Below are 23,386 nucleotides of genomic sequence, written 5' to 3'. Positions count from 1 at the left end.
TCACGTGTCCGCCCGAGAAGTGCCATTTTCGGCTTGGGATCGTCACGAGGACCGCCCTCACCTACGGTTCTCCCTCGGCCTCCGAGAATGCGCGTTTTTCGGGCCGTTTGCCTTTTGGCTTTGACATTACATACAGTGGTAGACGAGGAAAGACCACTGTTTACTGTCTCTAAAAATGATTATAGCGGACAGCCGGAAGCCAAATCAATTAAGACGCCACTTAAAGACATTAGACCCCAATCTCCTTGATAAGCCGCTTGGTTGTTTTTCAGCAAAAACGTGCCGAATATTGCCAACAATCGTCCCGCTTTGTCAGTGTTATATCAGTAAACCAGTGAGCACTGTTAGCATGCTCACCCCACATCATTGCAAACTGGAGGTGATACTGGGAGCAGCGAGCAGCGAAAATAAAAACTGTCCTTTTGTCCAAAGACAGTCTTTTTTTTTCTTTCTTCGATTCAGTTTTTTTTTTTTTCGGTCAATTTTTTTGGGCATATTGTCCTCATGAGTTAATGTTTCTAATCAATTTGAATTTGTTATTATTTACTGATTTTATTTTTCAGTATCAAGTGGTCAAAAATGTACCTTGAGTGTATTTTTACAGTTTGGATGTGACTTTTTTTTTTTTTTTTTTTTAATTCAGGCAAGTTGATGCGCGTTAAGTCTTTTCTGTTACAAACGAAACAATGTTAATAAAGTTATACTTTATAACTTGGTCTGTTATTTTCTCTAATAGAAAAAAATGATACAATGTGAGGCAGAGGCGTACTTATAATAGTAATATTATAGACAAATGATACTATTTACAGTGGCGGCAGAGTTTGGGGGGGCGCGAAACATTTTCGTCTTCCTTCGGGGGGGCGTAACAGAAAATAATTGAGAAGCACTGCCTTAGGGGACTGCAGTCCCTGACAAATGTCTTGTCGCTTATCCATTTTGTAGAAAAAATTGCTAATAACCTGACTTTTAATTATTCAATTGGTTTCAGAAATGGCAAATATGAAAGGTAAGACCCTTCCAAATGATGTTGAAAGTACAAAAATATATTTGTTTCACTAAAAAAGGATTTCTCATTGAAAGAAGACATAAAGGTCAAATTTTGGCAAGACAAGTTTTGTCGCCTACAGAAAGTAGTGTGAAAATTGAAGAAAAATGTACTTCAAAGACAAAAATATGTTACATAACATAAGCGAATTAAGTAGTGGTGCTGTGAGATCCAAATGTAATATTTTGTATGACTTCCATGATCTTGAAGGATTGCATCCATACAATTCGGCAAGGATTCATACAATTTATTGATGAAGTCATCAGGAACATCAAAGAAAGCAGTCTTGCATGCCTCTCAGAGTTCATCAACATTCTTGGGTTTCGTCTTCCATGCTTCCTCTTTCATCCTGTTCATGTCTGGTGACTGGGCTGGCCAGTCCTGGAGGATCTTTATCTTCTTGGCCTTCAGGAACTTTGAGGTAGAGATTGAAGTATGCGATGGCGCACCATTCTGCTGCAGAATTTGTCCCTTTTTATGGTTCGGCATGTAAGAGGCAGCTAAGATTTGTTGATATTTCAGACTATTTATCTCTCAAGGTGCAGACAAACGAGGACATCCATTCATCCAGGGGTCCCGATAGTCAGGAGGCTGCGGCTGAAAAATAGCCCCTCCCCAGAGGGGAGAGGGGAAAGGGGACATGAAGAGACTAGCCAACTAGATATTTAAATTAGAAAAGAGAAATAAAGTAAGTAGGTAGAGTGAGAAAAAGGAGATAGGACTCAGTGGCTGTACTTTCCCCAGCATTATAGCTTCTAGTGCAGCTTAGACTGAACTGTGAGTCCAGTCCAATTTCAACTAGCCTGACCATAAGCTTTGTCGAACAGGAACGTTTTTAGTCTAATCTTAAATGTACAGACTGTGTCGGCTTCTTTAATACCAGCTGGAAGCAGATTCCATAAGACAGGAGCTTGGTAGCTAAAGGCTCTAGCTCCTACTGTACTTTTAGAAACCCTGGGAACTACCAGTAGACCTGCATCCTGAGAACGGAGTGTTCTGTTGGGGCGGTATGGAACCAGAGCATCGACGAGATAAGATCGCCCCAAACCATTAATGGTCTTAAATGTAAGAAGGAGGATTTTAAATTTAATTCTAAACTCGAATGGAAGCCAGTGAAGGGCCTGGAGCACAGGGGTGATGTGCTCTCTTCTATTAGTTCCCGTTAAAAGTCTTGCTGCTGCGTTCTGGAATAGCTGAAGACCTTTTAGAGAACTTTTAGGACAAGCTGCAAGTAGGGAGTTACAGTAATCCAACCTAGATGTAACGAACGTGTGAATTTAATTTTTCTGCATCGTTTTTAGACCAAATATTCCTAATTTTGGCTATGTTGCGCAGGTGAAAAAAAGGCTGTTCTGCAGGTTTGTTTAATATGAGCTTTAAATGATAAGTCTGGGTCAAATAGAACTCCTACGTTTTTAACTGTGGTGCTGGAGGCTACACTTACATTGTCCAGAGTGACTATCTGGGCATCAACAAATCTTGGCTGTCTCTTACATTCCTAACCATAAAAAGGGACAAATTCGGCAGCAGGATGGTGCTCCATCGCATACTTCAATCTCTATCTCAAAGTTCCTCAAGGCAAAGAAGATCAAGATACTCCAGGACTGGCCAGCCCAGTCACCAGACATGAACAGGATGAAAGAGGAAGCATGGAAGACGAAACCCAAGAATGTTGATGAACTCTGGGAGGCAGCCAAGACTGCTTTCTTTGATGTTCCTGATGACTTCATCAATAAATTGTATGAATCCTTGCCGAAGCCCATGGAAGTCATACAAAATATTAAATTTGGATCTCACAGCACCACTACTTAATTCGCGTATGTCATGCAACATATTTTTGTACTTGAAGTACATTTTTGTTCAATTTTCACACTACTTTCTGTAGGCGACAAAACTTTAGTCATGTCAAAATTTGACCTTTATGTCTTCATTAAACGATCAATCTTTTTTTGTACATTCAACAACTTTTGGGAGGGTCTTAGCTTTCATATGAGCCATTTCTGAAACCAATTGAATAATTAAAAGCAATTGTTTCTACAAAATGGATAAGCGACAAGACTTTTGTCACGGACTGTATGACGATCTTATGACATTCTTATGACGCCACTGTCAAATAAAGTTTTAAACATTTTGCTGTCTTTCATTCTCACTTTCTTTCTCTCTCGTTTTTTTTTTACACTCCCCTCTGGTAGCACAGGGGGAAAAAAATAAAACACTCATCACAAAGCCCCCCCAACTCCAATAAAAATATAAGAGTTGTACATTCAGAAGCTCATTAAGCTATGTTTTATGCTGTAGTAGGCTGCCAACGACTGTACAGGCTACATCATAATTCTTAATGCATTATTGCGCAACTAGAGTACGTCTGCCATGATTTTGATCTTATGAATTCAGTTCAATGTAAATCAAACAAACAGTGTTAAAAGCTAGTAAGGATGTTAATGACGTTTGATGAGCGTGTATCCGTAATAATTACTGTTCGTTGCGTGGATTTATATGCGCGATAAATCCTCATGCAAACGACTTCCGTAGAGTCACACGAGGAAGATTTCAGCAACATTAACGATATGTTTGACAACTCGCCGTCACCGTGGTTATGGAAGAACAAGATCATAAAAAAAGGCATCCAGTGCATTTGGATGAAAGCGGACTATAATGATGGCATGTTTTGCTCATATCGAAAACAAACTATCAAACACGACTGCATCCTTTTGTTCGCTGTCAACAGCCTGTGGTTCCTCAACACGTTTAGCGTGTCTGCAAGAATCCCAATAATCATGTTATTTCATTTCTCACTCTGACAGACTTCTGTAGGTTTTGAGCTGACCGCCAGCTGTCGTATTATTTTTCATCTTCTGACACATATCTGTCTTCCTAGATATATTGTCTGGGAACAATAATGAAGGGCTTGAAGTTGTTTCTGTCCTCATCGCAGGTGGCAGCGCGATAATTCTACCGCATCGCCGACGTGTAGGAAGCCAAACTGTGTTCACACTTAAACTTGCCCGATTTGATTTATACTAAATGCACTTTCCCCTCATTCTTCTCTGCCGGAAGCGTTTTCTCATCTGTGATTTGTTGTCTTAGGTTAGAATCGGTCATTTCTCTCTCGCAAGAAACAACAGAGGGAGGGAGGTAGCTTGACAGCCTAACAAGAAATGCACAAAGGCAAGGAAAGCCGGTGGTGAAACATGCTGAGGCATTGGAACGCTGTTTGATTCCAGTTGAAAGGAAGCAAAGGGAGCTTTCATAGCCTTTCGTGAGGTCTGCTCTTAATGACACAGCCGAGGGTTTCTTGAATGCTGCGAATTGGGACATAATGATGGGCCGTATCCCCTGCTTTATTGGCTTTGAAAAAAGCTGTCGTTTTTTTTTAGGGGGGAAGAATGCCATAGGGTGCCAATTTGGTGCCAATTTTATTCTTCAGCTTGTATATATAAGGGCTGTCAAAATTATCGCGTTAACGGACGATAATTAATTTTTTTTTATTAATCACGTTAAAATATTTGACACATTTAACGCACATGCCCCGCTCAAACATTAAAATGACAGCACAGTGTAATGTCCACTTGTTACTTGTGTTTTTTCGTGTTTTTTCGCCCTCTGCTGGCGCTTGGGTGCGACTGATTTTATGGGTTTCAGCACCCTGAGCATTGTGTAATTATTGTCATCAACAATGGCGAGCTACTAGTTTATTTTTTGATTGAAAATGTTACGAACTTTATTAAAACGAAAACATTAAGAGGGGTTTTATTATAACATTTCTATAACTTATATCTTTTAAGAACTTCAAGTCTTTCTATCCATGGATCGCTTTAAGAGAATGTTAATAATGTTAATGCCATCTTGTTGATTTATTGTTATAATAAACAAATACAGTACTTATCTACCGTATGTTGAATGTATATATCCGTCCTGTGTCTTATCTTTCCATACCAACAATAATTTACAGAAAAATATGGCATATTTTATTGGCGATTAATTACAGTTAATTAATTTTTAAGCTGTAATGAACTCGATTAAAAATTCTAATCGTTTGACAGCCCTAATGTAAATTAAAGTGTAATTACATTCGTAAATGAATGGCTTCTGGTTTTTGAAATGTAAAGAAACCAATCTATTGTGATAAAACAACAAAATTGCAACAAATCTATTAACCATCAAAGTGAGGTCTAACTGTAACTGCAGTCTTGAAACAAATCTGAATAAGGAAAAACATTGCAATAAAATAATGCAAACTGGTTGAACTTGAGAGTAGCTGACAGTTGTCATGACAGAACATTACTCAAGTTCAGCATTCGCTTAATTGATATCTGGCGCCATCTAGCGTCGTGAATGGGTATAATGCCTAGACCCTGAATATAAGACAACTCCCACTTTTTCAGTCTTATTTCAATGCAAAAAACACCGTCTTATATTCGGGCCAATACGGTAATACAGTGCCCTCCATAATTATTGGCACCCCTGAAAATGATGTGTTTTTTAGCTTCTAATAATTTTTTAAAATTCAAATAATATGGGACCTTAATGGAAAAAAAAGAGAAAAATCCAACCTTCAATACAAGTGCATTCATTTAGTGGGGAAAAAATCCCACATAAATAAAAAAAATTATTTGACATCAAATAATGTGTGTCACAAATATTAGCACCCCTGGTGTTAATACTTTGTACAACCCCCTTTTGCCAAAAAAACAAGGTCTGGGGCCTGAGATGGCCATGGGAGGAGCTTGATTTTGTGTCTGGTGAACCATTTCTGTGTAGATTTGGCCATAAGTTTAGGGTCATTGTCTTGCTGAAAGACCCAGTGACGACCCATCTTCAGCTTTCGGGCAGAGGGCAACAGATTTTGATTTAAAATGTCCTGGTATTTCAAAGCATTCATGATGCCATGCACCCTAACAAGGTTCCCAGGGCCTTTGGAAGCGAAACAGCCCCACAGTATCACTGACCCACCCCCATACTTCACAGTGGGTATGATGTGCTTTTCGGCATGCGCATCTTTCGTGGCACGCCAGACCCACTTAGAGTGTTTGTTGCCAAAAAGCTCAATCTAGGTCTCATCTGACCAAAACACACGGTCCCAGTTGAAGCCGGAGACCGTGTGTATGTTTGTGTGAGACCAAGATTGAGCTTTGCTGATGGTCAACCACACCATGTATTGATATCAGTTCAAAATAAACTATGAGACATTATGGCCATGAGGGTTTAAAAAGATTACATTTATAGGCTTTTTTTGGTTTGTTTTTTTAAATGCGGTATGCAATATGAAAACATACTTTTTAAAAAAAAAAATTGGTATTTATTTTGTTTACTTCAATTTATAACTTACCAGTGTCTTTTAGCTTGTTATCTGTGTCTATTCTTATTTTTATGGCTTCCATCTCTATATGTTCCTGGCTTTAAGGATTTCACCTTATGTTCTTCTCCCTCATCTTTCCAAGCTGAACTTGTTTCTTTGACCTTCGCTCCTCCATCATTTCCGTACCCCATCGTCCTTATCCTCTCGCTTTCAGCCCTGAACATCTGTGCATGTGACAGGCAGGAGGAGGATGACAGCAATCCCCTGATGCTCTTTCCGCTCTCTTCTATCTCCGCTCGCTCGCTCGCTCTACTTGCACTGGTATGCCTGCTCACGCTGTCACTTTCCTCCACCTTTTTTTGCCAGCTTGGTCCATCTCCCCTTTTGTCTGTCAACCTCTTGTCACTTCCCTCCGTCCTCCCCATGGCGCTCACCTTTGACTGCACCTCTCGGCTCTACTTTATCCTGATCTCTCTTTCTACTACCTTTGACAGCAGTTGCGCATCTCACTTGGGCAGAGCTTCTTTTTTGGTCTTTTTCTGACTTTACACATCCTTCAAATTTTCTCCCACTGACCTCTAACAATCAATGCTCTTTAGTTGTTTTGCCGGCAATTGCAGTCAGTCATCGATTTATAATCATTCTGTTTGCTAGTACAATATTACACTAGATTTGATGTACATCATTTGTCACACCTAAATTAGTTGTTTAGTTTGATTTTGCAGTACATATACACTACTGTTTAAAACTTTGGGGTCAATTAGAAATGTCGTCCTTTCTGAAAGAAAAGCAGTTTTTTTTTTCCAATGGGAATAACATTAAACTAATGAGAGAAACACTATACATTATCAATGTGGTAAATGACTATTCTAGCTGGAAACGTCCGGTTTTAATGCAATATCTACGTAGTTTTGTAAAGAGGCCCATTTACAGCAAACATCACTCCAGTGTTCTAATGGTAAATTGTGCTTTCTAGTTGCCTTAGAACAGGGGTCCCCAACACGGCCCGCAGCCACATTTGGTCCGGCCCCCTGAACAAAAAAAAATTGTAAAAAAAAAAATTGTAAAAAAAAAAATATACATATATATATTTTTTTCAATAGTGTTATTTATTTCCTGGCTTTTTTTCTGTGTAGAATCCAGAGAGGGTTATTTGGTTATTATCTATTTCATTAATAGTGTTATTATTATTTATTATTATATTATATTTAGGGCTGTCAAACGATTAAAATTTTGAATGGAGTTAATTACAGCTTAAAAATTAATTAATCGTAATTAATCGCAATTCAAACCATCTCTAAAATATGCCATATTTTTCTGTAAATTATTGTTGGAATGGAAAGATAAGACACAATGGTGTTATGGTGTTATACTTATATAGCGCTTTTCCACCTTTCAAGGCGCTCAAAGCGCTTTACACTATCTCGCCATTCACCTACCGGTGACGCAGCACCAGGAGCAACGTGGGGTTCAGTATCTTGCTCAAGGATACTTAGACGAGTTCATCAGGGCGAAGAATCGAACACACAACCTCTGGGTTGGGGGACAACTACTCTACCACTGAGCCACGCCACCCCTAGACGGCAAGACGGATATATACATTAAACATACGGTACATAAGTGCTGTATTAGTTTATTATAACAATAAATCAACAAGATGGCAATACCATTATTAACATTCTGTCAAAGCGATCCATGGATAGAAAGACTTGCAGTTCTTAAAAGATAAATGTTAGTACAAGTTATAGAAATTTTATATTAAAACCCCTCTTAATGTTTTCGTTTTATTACAATTTGAAAAATTTTTATTCAAAAAATAAACTAATAGCTCGCCATTGTTGATGTCAATAATTGCACCTCTTACTCATGGTGCTGAAAGCTATAACATCTGTTGGACCCAACCGCCAGCAGAGGGCGCCAAACACCAAAAAACAAGTAACAAGTGGACATTACACTCTGCTGTCATTTTAATCTGAGCGGGGCATGTGCGTTAATTGCGTCAAATATTTTAACGTGATTAATTTAGAAAATTGATCACCGCCCGTCAACGCGATAATTTTGACGGCCCTAATTATATTATATTATACTCGTGAGGAAAAGCGGCATGGAAAATGAATGAATGAATGAATATATTATATTATATTATATTATATTATATTTACTCTTGTTCCGTGAAGAATCCAAAAAGGGTTATTTGATTGTGGCTTTCTGAAAAACAATACATTTTTACATTTAGGCACTCCTGCAATCGTCACACTTTTTCTGTTACAAACTGACCCCGGCCCCTCATCAGAGAAGGGAAGGGTTATGTGGCCCTCACAGGAAAAAGTTTGGGGACCTCTGCCTTAGAAGGATAATAGATGATTAGAAAACCTTGTGCAATTATGTTGGCACAGTTCAAAACAGTTTAGGTGGTTAGAGAAGCTATAAAACTGAGCTTCCTTTTAGCTAGTTGAGTATCTGGAGCATCACCTTTGTGGGTTTGATTAAACTCTCAAAATGGCCAGAAAAAGACAACTTTCACATGAAACTTTACAATCTGTTCTTAGAAATGAAGGCTATTCCATAAGAGAAATTGCCAAGAAATTGAAGATTTCCTATAACACTGTGTACCACTCCCTTCAGAGAGCAGCACAAACAAGATCTAACCAGAGAAGAAAGAGAAGCGGGAGGCCCCGCTGCACAACTGAGCAAGAAGACAAATACATACAGCCAAAATACCAGCAACAGTGTGTGAAAAGCTTGTGAAGAGTTACAGAAAACGTTTGGCCTCCGTTATTGCCAACAAAGGGTACTTTACAAAGTATTGAGATGAACTTTTGGTATTGACCAAATACTTCTTTTCCACCATGATTTGCAAATAAATTCTTTAAAAATCAAACAAAGTGATTTTCTGGGTTTTTCCCCCCACATTCTGTCTCTCATGGTTGAGGTTTACCCATGTTGACAATTACAGGCCTCTCTAATATTTTCAAGTGGGAGAACTTGCACAATTCGTGGTTGACTAAATACTTATTTGCCCCACTGTATGACAGGAAAAAGTAGAGATTTGGTTGATGTGATGTAGAGGAGGAAGGTGGACATACTGTTTGTTGAGGAGTCCAGGTGGAAAGCGAGCAAAGCTACAAGTTTAGGAGCAGGGTTTAACCCTTTAACACCTAAGCCTATTTTGGCCGAATTTGCATGCATTTGATGTTGTCTTTATATTTCAAAGAAAAAAATGTTTACAATGGCCAAGTTGGGTCCCTTTTTTCAGGAAACCTTGAACTTCGTGTCTAAACTGTTGTTTTCTTCACTGACCAATTATAATCTAAATTTTGGACCCAAAAAGTCAAAAAAATCCCAAAATCTTTTTTCAAAATTTGTAATGTTGATGTCCCATTGACAACCAAACATGCTCGACCAACCGTTTTGAAGCTTGATAATATTTATTCAACTTGTTAGGATAAACATTCAATAGAAAAAAAAAGATTGAATAGTTTTATGTTTGACAATTCAACACAAACAGCAGGTATGGTCATAGGCATTTTTGGCCTTTACACATACTATGGTCAAAACAGGTTATATACTGTGCAAAATAGTGACAAAAAATTATTTATATCATCTAACACAAAAAGGGTTTGGAGGATATCTCTTTGTGAAGTTAGGTGTCGTACCCATCACCTTATCAAAAGTATACACGCACATGCAATCAAGCTTCTCGAACACACATCTACATAAAAATTGAAAAGATTATAGTGAAGAAAAAAAAATATATATAACATATAAAAAAAGTATTTAAAAAAATATTGACAAGTAGTTCAGTTCAATTCAATATTTTCAGGCATGCGACCCAATAGGTTTTTTTTGTTTTTTTTGCGCACTCAGTAAAGCTTCTTTTTGAACAGGTCACGGAGCTGCGTCACACACAACGTCACACAGCCTACTCTTTCGCCGTTTGTGCGCTGCTGTCACTTCTACTCGCCGAGACGCCGACTCATCCCAAGAAAACGACAAATACGGCTCATCTTCTTCCTTGAGTTAATGAAATAATGCATTAGCTTGCGCTAAATGTAGTTTTAGGTTCATTCTGCACGTTTCAAAGTCGCTTGCTCAAAGCAATCGGCCGTTGCTTGCTTCGCATGCCTCCCCTTCAATGGTTGGCGCCTCGCTCGGAAATTTATTAAAAATGATCACATTCGGTTCGTCCTTCTTGACATCACAACGGCTCTTGGGATATGTAGTCTTTTGTGCTGCTTTCGGTTTTGAAAAAGGACAAGAAATGATGGAAATATGGAGACGGATACATGGTCCATGCAGCGTTTTAATGCATATTTATGAGTGCAATAAAACTATAAAACTCAAATGACATTATCTCCCGTTTATCTGGGCCGATTGACTTCAAATAAAAAGTGGTGTGGACATCAACTTCCGCACTTTGAAACGAGACCAACCAGCGGCACGTGGATGACGTAATTACAGCGTGACGAAGCTTCAAAGACGATATGCGTTCGGTGTTAAAGGGTTAAGGTGTTCTATCATGGTGTAAATAAGGAGTGAAATGGAGTAGGAGTTATCGTGAAGGACCGAGTTTGTTAGGAACGTCCTGGAGGTAAAAAGAGTGTCGGATAGAGTGACGAACCTAAAGCTGGAGTCCAGGTGAAAATTGAGCAAAGCTAGAAGTTTAGCAGCAGGTTTTAAGGTGTTCCATCATGGTGTAGATAGGAAGAGAAATGGAGTAGGAGTTATCGTGAAGGACTGAGTTTGTTAGGAATGTCCTGGAGGTAAAAAGGATGTCAGACAGAGTGATGAACCTGAAGCTAGGAATCGAAGGTGTGATGATAAATGTTGTTAGTGAGTATGCGCCACAAGCAGGATGTGAGCTGGAGGAGAAGGACAGATTTTGGTTGGACCTTGATGAAATGATACTGAACCTCCCTAGAAGTGAGAGAGTCTCAATGGAGCAGACTTTGATAGAAATGTTGGTGCAGGAAACAGGGGTGACGAGGAGGTGATGGACGGGTTTGGTATCCAGGAGAGGAACGCAGAAGGACAAATGGTCGTTGACTTTGCAAAAATGATAGAATTGGGTGTCATGAATAGTTTCTTTCAGAAGAGGCAGGAACATAGGGTAACCTACCAGAGTAGAGGTAGAAGTGTGCAGGTAGACTACATCTTGTGTAGACTGTGTAATCTGAAGGAGATAAGCGATTGCAGAATTGTGGTAGGTGATATTGTAGCCAGACAGCATAGGATGGTAGTGTGTAGGAGGTGGTGAGGAAGCGAAAGAGGACTTTGTAATTGACTCTTGGAATGTGCCTAAAAGTTTCCAATAAGGTGAGGCTCCACTTTGAATGAAAAGACATTAAAAGTCTCGCAGTGCACTTCCATTTATCATCAGCTCTTATTGAAGAGTGAGCCGTCATGGTTTATGACTTTCCACTCTCTTCTATTGTCCTGGCTTTTAGCTCCAACTTTTCCAATTTTGCTTTCTGTTTCACATGATTTCAAGCAACTGGATGTAACCCCTCTTATCATTTTTGAATGGGCTCATTTGCTCTTTCCTTCTCCCAGATTTTCTCATTCTTTCATTTCTACCTCAACCGCTCTTCACTTTTGCCCTCATCCATCACTTTACCATAACAACACTCCCCTTTCTTTTGCCCTTCCATCCCATCCGCTTGCTATCTCATCTCCCGTCTCCCTACTATACCAAAGCCGTAAAACCTGCACTTTTTTCTTGCTTGCCTCATCAATCTCTCTTACTTTTCCGTGTCTTCAGACTCCTCCCTCGCCCCTTCTCATCAGTGCACCGTCTTGTCATTCACTCCAACGCGTCTTCCTTCCATCTTTCTCAAAAGCATGGCATCGTTTCGAACATTGTCCACTCCGCTAACTTCATTCTTGCTTTTATTTACCCTTTGCTGTCGCGCCGCTTGTTCTGCACAGCATTTTTCACCCTCCGCTCATTCTCTCATCCACTGTTTTGATAGTGTTTTATCATCTCGGGGGAATAGCTTTGCAGCAACGGGTTTTTGAGGCATTGACATTCCACAGCTACTGGTCCGGTTTATCTGTCAGTGTAAGTGTAAGATTTTTGTGAAGGGGTGGAATCCATCACAAACCAGCACATGCTATTTTATCACATACATAACCACTCATGCCCCTTTCACTATATACGATAGATACTACAGGTAGTCCCCGGGTTACAACATACTTGACTTCAAAATGACACGCATTTTAACAATAAAACACTGGATAGAAAACAATTGCTGTTCAAACATCCATCTAGTATGATCAATATGTATATTTAGTAGATTAAATTAGCGTAATTTGGCTAACAAAAGTCTGCTATCTTAAATGCTACGAAGGCTAACAAATTTATTTACAATGGCGTACCGCAAGCAACACGTCACTTCCGCTCATTAATATTCATGACATTAGCTACTGTTGCTAAGTAGGGACAAGCCACCGTTTGTCCCTAATAGGAAATGAATGGAAATCGTGTACGAAGGAGATGTTTACAGAGCTAAACCTACTAATTCTCTCCGAAAATGATGTGCCTGGTGCCAAATTGACTGGCAAAGATGTGGAAGAACATAAGAATGTTCAGTTAAAGATATGGCTTTTGTGTCGAAGGCTGAAAAAGACAACAACAAAAAATGAGCCGACCTAAGCATAGCTTTAGCTTATTTATCAACGCGACTGACAATGACATTCTCCTGTTTGAACAAGCTATCCTTTACCATCAGCCCTGTCTTTCTTATATATCCTCTGGTTGTCCTACGTCTCTTACCATTGTTGGGGGTAATTTAGTTAGCTTTGTGTAGCGATCGCAAATGCTACTCAGTGACAACCAATGAACACTTTTAATTTTTTTCATTGATAACACGTCTTAATTCTATAATTTATTTACACTTCCCCCTTACTAAGGTTTTATATATATTAGGGCTGTCAAAATTAACGCGTTAACGAGCGGTAATTAATTTTTTAAATTAATCCCGTTAAAATATTTGACGCAATTAACGCACAAATGCCCCACTCAAACATATTAAAAGGACAGCAAAGTGAAAGGTGTACTTGTTGAGTTTTGCCGCCCTCTGCTGGCGCTTGGGTGCAACTGATTTTATAGGCTTCAGCATCCATGAGCATTGTGTAAGTAATTATTGACATCAACATTGGCGGGCTATTAGTTTATTTTTTGATTGAAAATTTTACACATTTTATTAAAACGAAAACATGAAGAGGGGTTTTAATATAAAATTTCTATAACTTGTACTAGTTATTATCTTTTATTTATTTTCTATAAATTTTTATAAATATTTATATATTTTATTTATTTATATATTTATATATTTTATTTATCATTTTTATTTATCTTTTAAGACCTGCAAGTCTTTCTATCCATGGATCGCTTTAACAGAATGTTAATAATGGTAATGCCATCTTGTTGATTTATTGTTATAATCAAGAAATACAGTACTTATGTACCGTATGTTGAATGTGTATATCCATCACGGTCTTATCTTTCCATTCCAACAATAATTCACAGAAAAATATGGCATATTTTATAGATGGTTTGAATTGTGGTTAATTGTGATTAATTACGATTAATTAATTTTTGAGCTGTAATTAACTCGATTAAAAATTTTAATCGTTTGACACCGCTAAAATATATATATATATATATATATATATAAGAGAAACGGTAACAGTGGCAGTCAGATACCATTGTAATTCTTTTCAGGTCATTCATTGTCAGACAGAAGCAGTAAGTTGCAAGTTGATTAAGTCTTCACATTTTTTCCTCTCGTGTGTTTGGTTTCCGGAAACGTATGAAGAAAACATCCTTCATGTAATGTCTAGAGTCGTTTCTACAAGTTCCACAAAAGCAATGCGTGATCGGCAAGTTCGGTTTTGAAAGATTACCGGATAAAAGTAGCACAAATTACGTTGTGTCTATGCGAGGGCGGGTCTATAATGTCCCACTTCGGCTTTACTTCCGCTTTATGATGCGACGTCACGGTCTAAAAATAGCCTGCGTACGGTACGCCATTGGGTTGGGGGTCTTACCAAATGCGCTACTGCCCTCCAGTGGCCAGTTTCATTGCTTTAAAATGGATTTTCAGCGTTGTGCTTTGGAGCTAAGTTGAATCAGACCCAAAGATGTCTCTTGTGAAAAAACACGTAAAAGATGTCTCTGGGACACTGAAACAATAAAAAATAGTACGTATTTATACGTTTTTGGAAGGAAATGCGTTAATCGACCGATGGCCGATATTGGGGAAAAAAGTCCATATATCGGCCTGACATATCGATCAACTTCTACTGGAAATGCCCCAAAAGGAGAAGGAAGTGACCGGAATCAACAGGAAATGACATGAAATGCCTCAAAATGAGCTCATGCCCTGCCATTGACTGCCACTGACGGCCACAGATGTCCAATCCGTTTGAAGTGGGAGGGATAGCAGTGAATGAACACTCAAACGAATTGGACATGATAAACTCATTCCAATTCACAGAAGGATGAAAATAGCTTGTTTTTCTGTTTATTGGTTCATATGTTGAATACTCTAGAATGATTTTCTGACCCACGTATCAATAATTTTTGTTTCGTCATATCGTGAGATTGTGGTTATCGTGAGCTTTTTATCGCAAATTATATCGTATCTATTTTTCGATCTAGTGTGAAAAGGCCTTTTAGCTCTGTAAAAAAGTGTCGATAAGTACTGAACCGTCAGTACTGATAGATTTCTTGTATTTTGAATTATTTACAATGATGTCACAGCTTAGGAAGTTGCTATGTATTGTATAATGAATAGAGTCAATAACGAGAAGAACCCATGCTCACACTACACTTCACACTATCTTGTGTATGTGGCTGACAGTAGCAGAATTTTGCAAATGTCACTCTATGGCATGAATACTAATGTTAAAAAAAAAAAAAAAAAAATCCATCCTGAAATGTCTTACATACTAACACTCCATTCCACGATGTATGGACTTCACCTATGCATAATTAGTTTATAATGTAGGAGAGACCTTGTCAGTCATCGCATGCACATCTAGCCAGAAGGCTTCGCATGTAAAGAACTACATAAAACATGACTTTGGCCATAATTTTCAGGTGGCCGTCTTGGTTGAGCAGCTCTCTGCTAGACACTGACCACTAATGAAACAATGACATATAACCTTGTAGATTTTCATGCTCGTGGCAAAATGTTATTATGGCAGTACCATGCTGCTTTTCCGCTTGTCTTGGTGGCTTGCAGCTGAGCTGATCTGCCTTTCAAATCGTTACTTTACATAGGAAAAGGGGTAGGGAAAAGTTATTCATGCCAGCAGCAATGCTAACAATCTATTTAAACTTTGTTATATGTCTGGAGATACCTCATTGTTCAGTTTGTGCAAAGACTGTACTAATGCACTTGCAATAAAGATTGTCTTTCTGTAATTTACAATTGTCAGCCCTTTTAATTTTAGCCTCAGTCTTAGGTTTTGGACAATAATGTAGGTAGTCCCCGGGTTACGAACGAGTTCTGTTCCTATGCTGGCAACATAACCCAGTTTCCGCGTAAATCGGAATTAAGCCTTGAAGTACCCCAAAAGAACCCTAAATCTATAAAATAACTGGACAAAAACATGTATTATACGTAGGGTTGTTCCGATCATGTTTTTTTGCTCCCGATCCGATCCCGATCGTTTTGAGTATCTGCCGATCCCGATATTTCCCGATCTGATTTTTGCTCCCGATTCAATTCCAATTATTCCCGATAATTTTTCCCGATCATATACATTTTGGCAATGCATTAAGAAAAAAATGAATAAAACTTGGACAAATATATACATTCAACATACAGTACATAAGCACTGTATTTGTTTATTATGCCAATAAATCCTCAAGATGGCATTTACATTATTAACATTCTTTCTGTGAGAGGGATCCACGGACAGAAAGACTTGTAATTCTTAAAGGATAAATGTGACTTTGTATATTGTGACTAAATATTGCCATCTAGTGTATTTGTTGAGCTTTCAGTAAATTATACTGTAGCCATTTAACTGTTCTGCCCAAATGCATGATGGGAAGTGCAACCATGACTGTGTGTAGTGGCACCATTTAATATATCTTCTCTGCGTTGGGAAATAACATAAGGTGTTAAGAAAAAGATCAACTACTACCTATCTTCCCCACATTGCTTCCCACAATATTTCTAATTGTTGAGAGAGGGATTGTAAGGCTTTAGCCATTTAAAAAAAAAAAAGCTCCAAAGACTGCCAAAATTCACTCTACTCATTTTACGCTGCCTTTAAGCTGTTTTTATAGGTAAAACGGCGCCATTATAGATTGAACGCGACAATGCGTGCGTGAATGGGTCGTGCAGCGCATGCGTTAATTGCATTAATAATTTTAACGTGATTAATTTTCAAAAAATTAATTACCGCCGTTTACGCGATAAATTTGATTGCCCTACTTTAAGCCAAAACTAAAGACTCTGGATGAATGTAAGACATTTTGTCTGTAACATTAAATACAGTTAGAAAACGATTTAATTAAAAAATCTACTGTATATATATTAAAAAAAGACATGTCCGATATTTTTTTGCCGATTCCGATACTTTGAAAATGACGTAATCGGACCCGATCGATCGGGATGTCGGGACATCTTTAATTATACGTCAGTGGTCCCCAACCTTTTTGTACCACGGAACGGTGTGGTATGGCCTTTTTTTCACGGTCTTTCTTGCAATCAAGAGAACATGAAGGATTTTAAATGTCACTCTCTTCAGGCGCTGGCGGATGGTCTCCACTCGATAGCGACCACTACCAGTGGCTGCAGGTGGACCTGGGATCCAGAAAGCAACTGAGTGCCATAGCTACACAGGGTCGCTACAGCAGTTCTGATTGGACCACGCGATACCGTTTGCTCTACAGTGATACAGGAAGGAACTGGAAACCTTACCACCAGGATGGCAACATTTGGGTGAGTTTTACATTGTGTCAACCTGATCCAATGTGTGTCTTCTCCAAAAGTTGTTATTGTACTGGCAATGTGTATGGAGCAGATTGTAGGCAGCTTGCCTCTGCAGCATGGTTATGCCATGTCTTGGTGATAAAGCCAAAATGTCTGTTTCTTGTCTATCTCTGTATATACACTTGATAACTTTGCAGTTTTGGTCGATTTTAGCAACGCTGTTGGCATAGGCGGATCTACTATTCAGGCGAAGTAGGCGATCGCCTTAGGCCCCCAACCAGTAGGGTGCCCCCAACCAGCTGCCCTTGCCCCAACGAGCAAGAGATTGGGCCACCGGAGCCAGCAGCACCCCCAACTATTCGTCATATATAATTATGTCAGCATACCAAACAAATAACAAAACAAAAAAGAAAGCCATTTGAATGCTGCTTTTATATTATCTCTCCCCCACACACATGCACTACAATGAACTGTTCCACGACGACGGACTACGTATCAGTCGCTTAGCTTCATTTAGCACCGTTTGGCTTCACTTAGCTAGTTTTAGCATTGCTTAGCTCCGCTTAGCTGTTCGTTTGCTTTACTTGGCTCTCCCGCGTTTTTCATGCCACTAAGCTTGCTATTTTTACAGCTCACTTGCTACTTTGCACGCCGGCTATCGTTTATTTTGAACACATGAGCAAACGTGCTCTCCATGAGAGCCAAAGTGCAGTGAGGGAGGAGTTGAGAACAGGCCGCTAATGCCTCTTCTTCTTCTTCACACCCAACATAAAATACACGACAGCACACCCTGTGGCGAAACAAAGCAGTACAGTTCCAATCAGTCATACAATAACACTCAACAGCTAGTCATTTGCTAACAAAAAAAAAAAAAATTCAATCTATTACTGATATCACAAGCAATGACGAAGAATTTTTTTTTTACGGAGTGTAAAGCTTTCGGTTAGCGGTTTAGCGAACGTACCTCCGGTGAACATTTCAAAATAAAAAGCACATGATGTTCGTCATATAAATAACGATTTCTGGAGTTATCCCACATACTTCAGAATTAATATTATAATATAAATACAATGTAAATACTACAGAATACAGATTCTACATTGAGAATAGCTTTCAAATGACACTCTTTATGACAAATTTGATTGGCAATGAATAATTATTATAATTATTATACTACTATTATATATAGTAGTATACTATAATAATAATAATGCTAGAATTTTTTTTAAGAATTGTTTTTGAATAATGTTGGAAAGGCAAAGTCAGTGTTCTGAATCTGTTTACTTTCCATTCTTTTGCACTAGTAAATGCTATCAGCATTTAACTTCATTGTTTATTTGTGATTAATTATTGTTATTTTCATGATTATTTGTGCTTTAACAAAGAATTTGAGTGTTCCAAAATGGTTCTGTGAATTAATAAGCGTCAACAAAAATTACATTGCTAAATTATTAAACAAAAAAAGAAAATTATTAGATTAGTCAACTACTCGTAAAACTGACTAATCAGGAGAAAATTTGTCGTTTAGGACAGCCCTAGTGTACCGGAACATATTTCCTCCACACCCTTCTCACCTTTTCAACCCCTGACCCATGAAGAGGGCCCCTGGATATGTTCGCGTTAAGCCCCAAAATTGCCAAGTGGCAAAAATTTTTTTCCATATGGCAAAAAAAATGCCACACGGCAAAAAACAAATGCCACATGTGGCATTTTTTATCTGCTATGAGGCAAAAAAATTTTGCCACATGGTAAAAAAAATGCCACATGGCAATTTTTTTTTTTTTGTCACATGGCAAAAAAAATGCCACATGGCAAAAACCACTTTTGTTTTTCGGCCCTGCTGTTAGTGTATCTTTAGAGACCCGTAATTCAATGTAAAGCAGGGGTATCCAACTCCAATCCTCGAGAGCCCCTATACAGCTTGTTTTCCATGTCTCCCTCCTTTAACACACCTGACTCAAATAATCTGGATCATTATCAGGCTGCTGCAGAGCTTGCTAATGAGCTGATCATTTGATTCAGGTGTGTTAAAGGAGGGAAACATGGAAAACAAGCTGGATAGGAGCTCTCGAGGACCACAGTTGGATACCCCAGATGTAATGTATATTATTTTTGTCAAGGACACAACACCTCAAAAGATATGACCTGCAAATGAGGATAAGCTATAGCCCTACCAAGTAAAACGAGCAAACAATGCAAATTAAAAAATTTCACACTATCTAAAAACTACAATTGCAGAATAGAACACGGCCCGATGGCCAAAAAAACGGCTTGGCTGTGAACATTTCTCTTTTTTATGAGTGTGTAAGACCAATAATTATGTTTAGTTGGTGAGAGAGTATGAGCAATGTTTGTTTATTTATATTTTTTAATGGCGGTACTAAGCTTAGCTTGTGGCCCTTCAGGTCTATTCAGGATGGAAAATGTGGACTTTTATGGCTAAAAGTAAATTAAGCTCTTGTTTATGTGCTCTGCATCATAACTATTAGCCATGATTATATATTTCAAAGTGTTTGCGTTTTGCTATTAACCCTGATTCATTGCCTCTGTGATTCGCGCAAATGCTCCAAAACACATAAATCTTCCTGTTGTTCGGGGGGAAACAACTGCTTGCTTTTTATGTATGACACAACACATAATGCATGTATACATTGCTTACACTTAAAATCAGTAAGCTCAAATATTTATTATGTTTCCTTTATTTGTACGCAATCAAAAATGATGACTAACAGCGTGGAAAGCCTTTGGGTCATTATCTTGTTGGAAGTTTTGTCTATTGGGCCGTTTACATGGTGATGCTGCGTCACCAAGATGCAAGGGCGTAGATTTGCATAGGGACGTTAGGGACATAACACTACCAACTTTTCAGAATGCTCAAATTGTCCCCACAAACATTTAAGCAACCTTTTTAAGCAACAGTGGGGCAAATAAGTATTTAATCAACCACCAATTGTGCAAGTTCTCCTAATTGAAAAGATTAGAGAGGCCTGTAATTGTCAACATGGGTAAACGTCAACCATGAGAGACAGAATGTGGAGAAAAAACAAAACAGAAAATCACATTGTTTGATTTTTAAAGAATTTATTTCCAAATTAGAGTGGAAAATAAGTATTTGGTCACCTACAAACAAGCAAGATTTCTGGCTGTCAAAGAGGTCTAACTTCTTCTAACGAGGTCTAACGAGGCTCCACTCGTTACCTGTATTAATGGCACCTGTTTTAACTCATTATCGGTATAAAAGACACCTCTCCACAAATTTAGTCGGTCACACTCCAAACTCCACTATGGCCAAGACCAAAGAGCTGTCAAAGGACACTAGAGACAAAATTGTAGACCTGCACCAGGCTGGGAAGACTGAATCTGCAATAGGTAAAACGCTTGGTGTAAAGAAATCAACTGTGGGAGCAATTATTAGAAAATTGAAGACATACAAAACCACTGATAATCTCCCTCAATCTGGGGCTCCATGCAAGATCTCACCCCGTGGTGTCAAAATGATAACAAGAACGGTGAGCAAAAATCCCAGAATCACATGGTGGGACCTAGTGAATGACCTACAGAGAGCTGGGACCACACTAACAAAGGCTAATATCAGTAATACAATGCGCACTCAGGGACTCAAATCCTGCACTGCCAGACGTGTCCCCCTGCTGAAGCCAGTACACTTCCAGGCCCGTCTGCGGTTTCGCTAGATAGCATTTGGATGATCCAGGAGAGGACTGGGAGAATGTGTCATGGTCAGATGAAACCAAAATATAACTTTTTGGTAGAAACACAGGTTCTCGTGTTTGGAGGAGAAAGAATACTGAATTGCATCCGGAGAACACCATACCCACTGTGAAGTATGGGGGTGGAAACATCATGCTTTGGGGCTGTTTTTCTGCAAAGGGACCAGGACGACTGATCTGTGTAAAGGAAAGAATGAATGGGGCCATGTAGCGAGAGATTTTGAGTGAAAATCTCTTTCCATCAGCAAGGGGATTGAAGATGAGACGTGGCTGGGTCTTTCAGCATGACAATGATCCCAAACACACAGCCAGGGCAACAAAGGAGTGGCTTCGTAAGAAGCATTTCAAGGTCCTGGAGTGGCCTAGCCAGTCTCCAGATCTCAACCCCATAGAAAATCTGCGGAGGGAGTTGAAAGTCCGTGTTGCCCAATGACAGCCCCAAAACATCACTGCTCTAGAGGAGATCTGCATTGAGGAATGGGCCAAAATACCAGCAACAGTGTGTGAAAAGCTTGTGAAGAGTTACAGAAAACGTTTGGCCTCCGTTATTGCCAACAAAGGGTACATAACAAAGTATTGAGATGAATTTTTGGTATTGACCAAATGCTTATTTTCCACCATGATTTGCAAATAAAGTCTTTAAAAATTAAACAATGTGATTTTCTAGTTTTTTTTCCCCACATTCTGTCCCTCATGGTTGAGGTTTACCTATGTTGAGAATTACAGGCTTCTGTAATATTTTCAAGTGGAAGAACTTGCACAATTAGTGGTTTACTAAACACTTATTGGCCCCACTGTATCTCAAGAAAATAATCCACGCATGCATAGCGAGAACATGTAAGCGTGATTTAAACTCACGACCTCAGAACTGCAAAGCGGATGCACGTTCCACTGTGCCACCCGTCTGTAATTTATATAGGCTATAAACGGTCATCCACTTAACTCATCACACAGTGTTTGCATTGCAATTTAGGGAGAAATAATTAGCATGCTTACCCAAGTCTGGTGTCTCCATCACTGCCACTCAGAAGCAGCCCTGATAAGTAAGCATGATTCCCAAGGAATGAGTGTCCTTTCCTACAAAAGACAATGTCACTGTATTGGCTCAGTGATTCCCCGAGGAAGATCACTGATAAACAGTTCATAATTGGTTTTGTGAAACTGCAGAGTCATAATGACATTGATGAATGAGTGTGGTAATTTAAACACCATTTGCAACACTGAGTAGGTTGTCAACGGCAAGAATGTATGTTAAGCAACAATTATACTATGCATACACTTTTTTTTAGCTGTGCTTTATGCATGTATAATAACTTTTCTCACTTTATATGAATCAGATATTGGCAGTTAGGAGGAAAACAAGGGCATCAATTGTATGCTGATATGCAGATCAGGTCTCCGGAGACTTCAGGAAAGATTCGGGGGGTCTGGATGCATTGTTTGAAAAGATATCAAAGAACAACACCAAACAGCATCAAAAGACACTTCAAACCCTGAATTCTAATTCCGTTGGATGACTGTTTTGAAGCTCCGAATCATGTGACCATCAGGTAATTCATGACCTAAACGAATAACTTTGAATTGTTAACAGTGTGATCAGGTTATAAAGTGTAGTTGTCATTGGAATGTAGGCCTAGCAGCGATGTCAATGTCAGTATATAATTTGAACTACTAGTATATACACTCCTGGTCAAAAGTATTGGCACCCCTGCAATTTTGTCAGATAATGCTCAATTTCTCCCAGAAAATGATTGCAATTACAAATGCTTTGGTAGTAATATCTTTGTTTATTTTGCTTGCAATGAAAAAACACAAAAGAGAATGAAAAAAAATTAAATCATTATCATTTTACACGAAGTATTGGCAACTTCAGCCTAATACTTGGTAGCACATCCTTTAGACAACATAACTGCGAACAACCACTTTCGGTATACATCATTGAGTTTCTTACAGTGCTCTGCTGGAATTTTAGACCATTCTTCTTTGGCCAACTGCTCCAGGTCTCTGAGATTTGAAGGGCACCTTCTCCGAACTTCCATTTTCAGATTTCTCCACAGGTGTTCTTGAGATTCAGGTCTGGACTAGTTTCTGGCCACTTTAGAAGTCTCCAGTGCTTTCTCTCAAACCATTTCTAGTGCTTTTTGAAGTGTGTTTTGGGTCATTGTCCTGCCGGAAGACCCATGACCTCTGAAGGAGATCCAGATTTCTCACAACTGGCCCTACATTATGCTGCAAAATTTGTTGGTAGTCTTCAGACTTCTTAATGCCATTAACACATTCAAGCAATCCATTACCAGAGGTAGCAAAGCAACCCCAAAACATCAGGGAACCTCCACCGTGTTTGACTGTGGGGATCATG

The 23,386-nt window shown here is 38.9% G+C and overlaps 1 protein-coding gene across 2 annotated transcripts in view; it reads left to right on the top strand.

Annotated features, from left to right (window-relative positions):
* cntnap2a (contactin associated protein 2a) overlaps positions 1–23,386 on the top strand; it is a 674,074-nt gene that overhangs the window by 263,543 nt on the left and 387,145 nt on the right. For both annotated transcript variants that reach the window (XM_057824376.1, XM_057824377.1), the window contains one exon: positions 17,115–17,308. In XM_057824376.1, coding sequence (XP_057680359.1) covers positions 17,115–17,308 — 194 coding nt within the window. The remainder of the gene's footprint in view (positions 1–17,114; positions 17,309–23,386) is intronic.

This window comes from Corythoichthys intestinalis, chromosome 20, assembly GCF_030265065.1.
Source record: "Corythoichthys intestinalis isolate RoL2023-P3 chromosome 20, ASM3026506v1, whole genome shotgun sequence".
Classification (NCBI taxonomy): domain Eukaryota; kingdom Metazoa; phylum Chordata; class Actinopteri; order Syngnathiformes; family Syngnathidae; genus Corythoichthys; species Corythoichthys intestinalis.
Note: the sequence above shows the minus strand (reverse complement) of the source record. Positions and strands in the feature narration are given on the sequence as shown.